The 10,000-nt window shown below is 41.9% G+C and overlaps 1 protein-coding gene across 1 annotated transcript in view; it reads left to right on the plus strand.

The window, feature by feature from the left end:
• Positions 1–6,991: 6,991 nt before the first annotated feature.
• Positions 6,992–10,000, plus strand: part of ccdc88c (coiled-coil domain containing 88C) — a 100,798-nt gene continuing 97,789 nt past the window's right edge. Inside the window, exon 1 of the mRNA XM_083791402.1 lies at positions 6,992–7,150. Within this exon, the coding sequence (XP_083647528.1) occupies positions 7,085–7,150 (66 nt within the window). The 5' untranslated portion in view covers positions 6,992–7,084. The remainder of the gene's footprint in view (positions 7,151–10,000) is intronic.

Here is a 10,000-nt window from a genome sequence, read left to right on the forward strand (position 1 = left end):
CGTTTGTAATGTTCAGTTTCACATTGTGGAGTCATCTAGTGTCTATGGGGCAGTGTGTGTTTGTAATGTTCAGTTTCACATGGTGGAGTCTTCTAGTGTCTATAGGGCAGTGTGTGTTTGTAATGTTCAGTTTCACATTGTGGAGTCTTCTAGTGTCTATGGGGCAGTGTGTGTTTGTAATGTTCAGTTTCACATGGTGGAGTCATCTAGTGTCTATGGGGCAGTGTGTGTTTGTAATGTTCAGTTTCACATTGTGGAGTCTTCTAGTGTCTATGGGGCAGTGTGTGTTTGTAATGTTCAGTTTCACATGGTGGAGTCATCTAGTGTCTATGGGGCAGTGTGTGTTTGTAATGTTCAGTTTCACATTGTGGAGTCATCTAGTGTCTATGGGGCAGTGTGTGTTTGTAATGTTCAGTTTCACATTGTGGAGTCTTCTAGTGTCTATGGGGCAGTGTGTGTTTGTAATGTTCAGTTTCACATTGTGGAGTCTTCTAGTGTCTATGGGGCAGTGTGTGTTTGTAATGTTCAGTTTCACATTGTGGAGTCTTCTAGTGTCTATGGGGCAGTGTGTGTTTGTAATGTTCAGGTTCACATTGTGGAGTCATCTAGTGTCTATGGGGCAGTGTGTGTGTTTGTAATGTTCAGTTTCACATTGTGGAGTCATCTAGTGTCCATGGGGCAGTGTGTGTTTGTAATGTTCAGTTTCACATTGTGGAGTCATCTAGTGTCTATGGGGCAGTGTGCGTTTGTAATGTTCAGTTTCACATTGTGGAGTCTTCTAGTGTCTATGGGGCAGTGTGTGTCTGTAATGTTCAGTTTCACATGGTGGAGTCTTCTAGTGTCTATGGGGCAGTGTGTGTTTGTAATGTTCAGTTTCACATTGTGGAGTCTTCTAGTGTCTATGGGGCAGTGTGTGTCTGTAATGTTCAGTTTCACATGGTGGAGTCTTCTAGTGTCTATGGGGCAGTGTGTGTTTGTAATGTTCAGTTTCACATTGTGGAGTCATCTAGTGTCTATGGGGCAGTGTGTGTTTGTAATGTTCAGTTTCACATGGTGGAGTCATCTAGTGTCTATGGGGCAGTGTGTGTTTGTAATGTTCAGTTTCACATTGTGGAGTCATCTAGTGTCTATAGGGGAGTGTGTGTTTGTAATGTTCAGTTTCACATTGTGGAGTCATCTAGTGTCTATGGGGCAGTGTGTGTTTGTAATGTTCAGTTTCACATGGTGGAGTCTTCTAGTGTCTATGGGGCAGTGTGTGTTTGTAATGTTCAGTTTCACATGGTGGAGTCTTCTAGTGTCTATGGGGCAGTGTGTGTTTGTAATGTTCAGTTTCACATTGTGGAGTCATCTAGTGTCTATGGGGCAGTGTGTGTTTGTAATGTTCAGTTTCACATGGTGGAGTCTTCTAGTGTCTATGGGGCAGTGTGCGTTTGTAATGTTCAGTTTCACATGGTGGAGTCTTCTAGTGTCTATGGGGCAGTGTGTGTTTGTAATGTTCAGTTTCACATTGTGGAGTCTTCTAGTGTCTATGGGGCAGTGTGTGTCTGTAATGTTCAGTTTCACATGGTGGAGTCTTCTAGTGTCTATGGGGCAGTGTGTGTTTGTAATGTTCAGTTTCACATTGTGGAGTCATCTAGTGTCTATGGGGCAGTGTGTGTTTGTAATGTTCAGTTTCACATGGTGGAGTCATCTAGTGTCTATGGGGCAGTGTGTGTTTGTAATGTTCAGTTTCACATTGTGGAGTCATCTAGTGTCTATAGGGGAGTGTGTGTTTGTAATGTTCAGTTTCACATTGTGGAGTCATCTAGTGTCTATGGGGCAGTGTGTGTTTGTAATGTTCAGTTTCACATGGTGGAGTCTTCTAGTGTCTATGGGGCAGTGTGTGTTTGTAATGTTCAGTTTCACATGGTGGAGTCTTCTAGTGTCTATGGGGCAGTGTGTGTTTGTAATGTTCAGTTTCACATTGTGGAGTCATCTAGTGTCTATGGGGCAGTGTGTGTTTGTAATGTTCAGTTTCACATGGTGGAGTCTTCTAGTGTCTATGGGGCAGTGTGCGTTTGTAATGTTCAGTTTCACATGGTGGAGTCTTCTAGTGTCTATGGGGCAGTGTGTGTTTGTAATGTTCAGTTTCACATTGTGGAGTCATCTAGTGTCTATGGGGCAGTGTGTGTTTGTAATGTTCAGTTTCACATTGTGGAGTCTTCTAGTGTCTATGGGGCAGTGTGTGTTTGTAATGTTCAGTTTCACATTGTGGAGTCATCTAGTGTCTATGGGGCAGTGTGTGTTTGTAATGTTCAGTTTCACATTGTGGAGTCTTCTAGTGTCTATGGGGCAGTGTGTGTTTGTAATGTTCAGTTTCACATTGTGGAGTCTTCTAGTGTCTATGGGGCAGTGTGTGTTTGTAATGTTCAGTTTCACATTGTGGAGTCTTCTAGTGTCTATGGGGCAGTGTGTGTTTGTAATGTTCAGTTTCACATGGTGGAGTCATCTAGTGTCTATGGGGCAGTGTGTGTTTGTAATGTTCAGTTTCACATTGTGGAGTCATCTAGTGTCTATGGGGCGGTGTGTGTTTGTAATGTTCAGTTTCACCTTGTGGAGTCATCTAGTGTCTATGGGGCAGTGTGTGTTTGTAATGTTCAGTTTCACATTGTGGAGTCTTCTAGTGTCTATGGGGCAGTGTGTGTTTGTAATGTTCAGTTTCACATGGTGGAGTCTTCTAGTGTCTATGGGGCAGTGTGTGTTTGTAATGTTCAGTTTCACATTGTGGAGTCATCTAGTGTCTATGGGGCAGTGTGTGTTTGTAATGTTCAGTTTCACATTGTGGAGTCTTCTAGTGTCTATGGGGCAGTGTGTGTTTGTAATGTTCAGTTTCACATGGTGGAGTCTTCTAGTGTCTATGGGGCAGTGTGTGTTTGTAATGTTCAGTTTCACATTGTGGAGTCATCTAGTGTCTATGGGGCAGTGTGTGTTTGTAATGTTTAGTTTCACATGGTGGAGTCTTCTAGTGTCTATGGGGCAGTGTGTGTTTGTAATGTTCAGGTTCACATTGTGGAGTCTTCTAGTGTCTATAGGGGAGTCTTCTAGTGTCTATAGGGGAGTCTTCTAGTGTCTATAGGGGAGTCATCTAGTGTCTATAGGGGAGTCTTCTAGTGTCTATAGGGGAGTCATCTAGTGTCTATAGGGTAGTGTCTATGGGGCAGTGTGTGTTTGTAATGTTCAGTTTCACATTGTGGAGTCTTCTAGTGTCTATGGGGCAGTGTGTGTTTGTAATGTTCAGTTTCACATTGTGGAGTCATCTAGTGTCTATGGGGCAGTGTGTGTTTGTAATGTTCAGTTTCACATTGTGGAGTCTTCTAGTGTCTATGGGGCAGTGTGTGTTTGTAATGTTCAGTTTCACATGGTGGAGTCATCTAGTGTCTATGGGGCAGTGTGTGTCTGTAATGTTCAGTTTCACATTGTGGAGTCATCTAGTGTCTATGGGGCAGTGTGTGTTTGTAATGTTCAGGTTCTCATTGTGGAGTCTTCTAGTGTCTATGGGGCAGTGTGTGTTTGTAATGTTCAGTTTCACATGGTGGAGTCTTCTAGTGTCTATGGGGCAGTGTGCGTTTGTAATGTTCAGTTTCACATTGTGGAGTCTTCTAGTGTCTATGGGGCAGTGTGCGTTTGTAATGTTCAGTTTCACATTGTGGAGTCTTCTAGTGTCTATGGGGCAGTGTGTGTTTGTAATGTTCAGTTTCACATTGTGGAGTCTTCTAGTGTCTATGGGGCAGTGTGCGTCTGTAATGTTCAGTTTCACATTGTGGAGTCATCTAGTGTCTATGGGGCAGTGTGTGTTTGTAATGTTCAGTTTCACATTGTGGAGTCATCTAGTGTCTATGGGGCAGTGTGTGTTTGTAATGTTCAGGTTCTCATTGTGGAGTCTTCTAGTGTCTATGGGGCAGTGTGTGTTTGTAATGTTCAGTTTCACATGGTGGAGTCTTCTAGTGTCTATGGGGCAGTGTGCGTTTGTAATGTTCAGTTTCACATTGTGGAGTCTTCTAGTGTCTATGGGGCAGTGTGCGTTTGTAATGTTCAGTTTCACATTGTGGAGTCTTCTAGTGTCTATGGGGCAGTGTGCGTTTGTAATGTTCAGTTTCACATTGTGGAGTCTTCTAGTGTCTATGGGGCAGTGTGTGTTTGTAATGTTCAGTTTCACATTGTGGAGTCATCTAGTGTCTATGGGGCAGTGTGTGTTTGTAATGTTCAGTTTCACATGGTGGAGTCTTCTAGTGTCTATGGGGCAGTGTGCGTCTGTAATGTTCAGTTTCACATTGTGGAGTCATCTAGTGTCTATGGGGCAGTGTGTGTTTGTAATGTTCAGTTTCACATTGTGGAGTCTTCTAGTGTCTATAGGGGAGTGTCTATAGGGGAGTCATCTAGTGTCTATAGGGTCATCTAGTGTCTATAGGGGAGTGTCTATAGGGGAGTCATCTAGTGTCTATAGGGTCATCTAGTGTCTATAGGGTAGTGTCTATGGGGCATGGGTTGCCCCGTGACAACGCCCAAAACGTTGTAGAAGACATTTTGTAGATTGGTCCTCAGGTCTAGATGTTTCTCTTTTCCAGCAAGATGCTTTTTTTAAGCCTGTTAAAATGACACGAGGAACCAAACCGCCCCTAGGCTGCAGTACAACGTGTCACCACCCCCCCATGACCACATCACCCCCCCACCACCCCCCCATGACCACAGTTATACATTTATAACATTAATGTGAGACTCCAGAGGGTTTAATAACGATATAGTTCATATCAGGCCTGTGGTGGAGGAACATCGAGGCATTTAACCCATTCTGACCTGAGATCAGATTCTAATAAAATGTCTTCTACATCCTGACAGTTTTCTGAAAAAGCTCTGTTTCTATGTCAGTCGTTCTGCTATTTTTCAACAGCTAAAGCATGACATAATGCTAACACCAAAAGGGGTTCCCGTTCAGAATGGGTTTAAAGCAACCTCAGTAATCCGTTGTTAACCCTGTCCTGTCTCACTGGTCCCACAGAGGCCACACTGTACTGGACCTGGTCTAGACCCCCTAAAGGAGACCAGTTTGGACCAGGTCTAGACACCCTAAAGGAGACCAGTTTGGACCAGGTCTAGACCCCCTAAAGGAGACCAGATTGGACCAGGTCTAGACACCCTAAAGGAGACCAGTTTGGACCAGGTCTAGACACCCTAAAGGAGACCAGTTTGGACCAGGTCTAGACACCCTAAAGGAGACCAGTTTGGACCAGGTCTAGACACCCTAAAGGAGACCAGTTTGGACCAGGTCTAGACACCCTAAAGGAGACCAGTTTGGACCTGGTCCAGACACCCTAAAGGAGACCAGTTTGGACCTGGTCCAGACACCCTAAAGGAGACCAGTTTGGACCTGGTCTAGACCCCCTAAAGGAGACCAGTTTGGACCTGCTTTAGGGCCTAAAGCAGGCCTAAATGTCATGAATCAAGGACCCCCGAATTGACACTAATTAGCCCGCGGACCCCCATAAGAGAAGATTGTTACGGCTCTAGCAGTGATTCTCAACCCGTTTAATTTCAGGGACCCCCAGTTTGACATGCATTAGTCTACGGACCCCCATTTAATGGCATTTCTATCTCTGGGACCCCCAATTTATATTGTAAAATCAATGATTTAACTCTGAGAGTGTACAAATGGAACTAAATGGACCTGTTAGGGTCCATTTGGTTCCATTTGTACACTCTCAGAGTTACAGACCCATAAGGGTCCATTTGGTTCCATTTGTACACTCTCAGAGTTACAGACCCATAAGGGTCCATTTGGTTCCATTTGTACGCTCTCAGAGTTGAACCCATAAGGGTCCATTTGGTTCCATTTGTACACTCTCAGAGTTACAGACCCATAAGGGTCCATTTGGTTCCATTTGTACACTCTCAGAGTTACAGACCCATGAGGATCCATTTGGTTCCATTTGTACATTCTCAGAGTTACAGACCCATAAGGGTCCATTTGGTTCCTAACTATCGTTTATCTGGGGACCCCCTGGAACTCCCTGGGGGTCCCCTGGGGGTCCCCAGACCCCACTGTGAACCACTGTCCTAAAGTATACACTAGTGTACAGTTCAGAATGCACAAGGCTTGTTTCCATTATGGTGCTATTATTCATTAATGTCCTGCTAAAACAATTAACATTTAAAAAGCCTTATGTTTTATTAATTCAAAGTAAATTAAGAGTATTTTGTTTTATTCACTTAAAGACATTTAAATAAAGACATTTGAATAAAGACATTTGAATAAATACATTTAAATAAATACATTTAAATAAATACATTTAAATAGAGACATTTGGAGAGTGTGCTAAAGTGACAATGACGTCAGCCCTCCTAACAAAACAAAAAAAAACCCCGTAGAGTAGCGTGGACGCTGATTGGTCGGTTCACAGAACAGTGCCCTGGTTGCTGATTGGCTGTGCGAGGTGTCAGTCAGTCACCCTCCCGGCGTGGCCCCGCCCCTCATTGGTCAGGTTGTTTCCAACATGGAAACAATGTAACAGAAACAACAGGAAACATCTCCTCAAGTCTGGATCTTTTTTAATTATCGTCACATCAAAACCCAAGACGATGACTTCTATTATCGTCTCGTTGTCGTCTCGTCACTTTGGCGTCACTTTCCCGGTCTCCTCGCGCTGTTTGTTACCGGATCTCCTTGACAACGAGGCTCACAAAGTAGCCTTTAGGAGAGTTTTAATATCTGCTAATTATTAATGATGGATTAATTAATTACTGTCTCATTAAGAGGCATCGAGCAGCGGCGGGACCTCCGGACGGAAACCTGGGATTATTTATTTGTTTTAAAAAATATACTTTTTATTTGACAACAAACAAAACGGGACGAAAACACACAGAACACCGCGCGAGACAACAATAGTGTGTGCGTGTGTGTGTGTGTGTGTGTGTACGTGTGTGTGTGTATGCGTGCGTGATGCCTCGCGGCGGTATTGTTGTGCATGGAGCGGCGCGAGAGTCCGTTTAAAAATTTAAATTCGTTTGTTTTTTTAATTCAAGTTTTTGTTTTTTAATTTAACTTATTTTAATGAAAATGGAGGCGACCGTTTCTGAGCAACTGGTCACTTTTATGGAGTCTCCACTGGTGGTGTGGGTGAGTGGCACGCACGCACACACGTACACACACACACACACACACACACACACACACACACACGCACGCACGCAGTGTGTCAGGTCATGCGTGTGGATCACATATCAGATCTAGGTCAGTCCAGTAGAAAATTGACTTATTTGACACGCCACACACACACACACACACACACACCCACGCAGAACACATATGGACATTTTGACCTCGGTTTAAACCCAAAGATTGTTATTCAATAACTTTACTATCTGTGATAGTCAGAGTGACGTCACGTACAGTGAGTGAATTGAACATGGTGGACCCTCTTGTAAACACGTGTAATGCTTCATGTTTATGGTGTCGTCACAGCTCACAGCTGGCAGTTAGGCTACTGTATTGAGTTGTTTGAAATGTACTGTAAGTCTGCAAACTGTTAATACATACTTCAATCAATCAAAGTACACTATAGGATCATAGAATGCAGAGAGACAGTAAACTATAGGATCATAGAATGCAGAGAGACAGTAAACTATAGGATCATAGAATGCAGAGAGACAGTAAACTATAGGATCATAGAATGCAGAGAGACAGTAAACTATAGGATCATAGAATGCAGAGAGACAGTAAACTATAGGATCATAGAATGCAGAGAGACAGTAAACTATAGGATCATAGAATGCAGAGAGACAGTAAACTATAGGATCATAGAATGCAGAGAGACAGTGAACTATAGGATCATAGAATGCAGAGAGACAGTAAACTATAGGATCATAGAATGCAGAGAGACAGTAAACTATAGGATCATAGAATGCAGAGAGACAGTAAACTATAGGATCATAGAATGCAGAGAGACAGTAAACTATAGGATCATAGAATGCAGAGAGACAGTAAACTATAGGATCATAGAATGCAGACAGTAAACTATAGGATCATAGAATGCAGAGAGACAGTAAACTACAGGATCATAGAATGCAGAGAGACAGTAAACTATAGGATTATAGAATGCAGAGAGACAGTAAACTATAGGATCATAGAATGCAGAGAGACAGTAAACTACAGGATCATAGAATGCAGAGAGACAGTAAACTATAGGATCATAGAATGCAGAGAGACAGTAAACTATAGGATCATAGAATGCAGAGAGACAGTAAACTATAGGATCATAGAATGCAGAGAGACAGTAAACTATAGGACCATAGAATGCAGAGAGACAGTAAACTACAGGATCATAGAATGCAGAGAGACAGTAAACTATAGGATTATAGAATGCAGAGAGACAGTAAACTATAGGATCATAGAATGCAGAGAGACAGTAAACTACAGGATCATAGAATGCAGAGAGACAATAAACTATAGGATCATAGAATGCAGAGAGACAGTAAACTATAGGATCATAGAATGCAGAGAGACAGTAAACTATAGGATCATAGAATGCAGAGAGACAGTAAACTATAGGATCATAGAATGCAGAGAGACAGTAAACTATAGGATCATAGAATGCAGAGAGACAGTAAACTATAGGATCATAGAATGCAGAGAGACAGTACACTATAGGATCATAGAATGCAGAGAGACAGTAAACTATAGGATCATAGAATGCAGAGAGACAGTAAACTATAGGATCATAGAATGCAGAGAGACAGTAAACTATAGGATCACAGAATGCAGAGAGACAGTGAACTATAGGATCATAGAATGCAGAGAGACAGTAAACTATAGGACCATAGAATGCAGAGAGACAGTAAACTATAGGATCATAGAATGCAGAGAGACAGTAAACTATAGGATCATAGAATGCAGAGAGACAGTAAACTATAGGATCATAGAATGCAGAGAGACAGTAAACTATAGGATCATAGAATGCAGACAGTAAACTATAGGATCATAGAATGCAGAGAGACAGTAAACTATAGGATCATAGAATGCAGAGAGACAGTAAACTATAGGATCATAGAATGCAGAGAGACAGTAAACTATAGGATCATAGAATGCAGAGAGACAGTAAACTATAGGATCATAGAATGCAGACAGTAAACTATAGGATCATAGAATGCAGAGAGACAGTAAACTATAGGATCATAGAATGCAGAGAGACAGTAAACTATAGGATCATAGAATGCAGAGAGACAGTAAACTATAGGATCATAGAATGCAGAGAGACAGTAAACTATAGGATCATAGAATGCAGAGAGACAGTAAACTATAGGATCATAGAATGCAGAGAGACAGTAAACTATAGGATCATAGAATGCAGAGAGACAGTAAACTATAGGATCATAGAATGCAGAGAGACAGTAAACTATAGGATCATAGAATGCAGAGAGACAGTAAACTATAGGATCATAGAATGCAGAGAGACAGTGCAGTGAAATGAAATGATGACCAAATGGAACCTTATAGATCTTTAACTATGTGAGAGCGTAAAATGAAACCTATTTTTTACTCTCAGGAGTTTAGTCTACACCATTTACATCTACAGCATGTACTTGTTATGGTACCAACATCAACGCAGCATGGACTTGTGGACAAAGTCATATTCAATGATGCTGGGTCCGAGAGGCTAAATTCCATCAAATGGTCGCCAGTGGCTCAAATGCATATGAAAAAAGGGTTGAATGGACTATAGCAATGATTACTGTCACGATATAGAACTATTTAACACTGTTACTGAACACACACTATAGCAATGATTACTGTCACGATATAGAGCTATTTAACACTGTTACTGAACACACACTATAGCAATGATTACTGTCACAATATACAGCTATTTAACACTGTTACTGAACACACTCTATAGCAATGATTACTGTCACAATATAGAGCTATTTAACACTGTTACTGAACACACACTATAGCAATGATTACTGTCAC

The sequence above is a fragment of the Protomyctophum parallelum genome, assembly GCF_964188405.1.
Source record: "Protomyctophum parallelum genome assembly, chromosome: 20".
Classification (NCBI taxonomy): domain Eukaryota; kingdom Metazoa; phylum Chordata; class Actinopteri; order Myctophiformes; family Myctophidae; genus Protomyctophum; species Protomyctophum parallelum.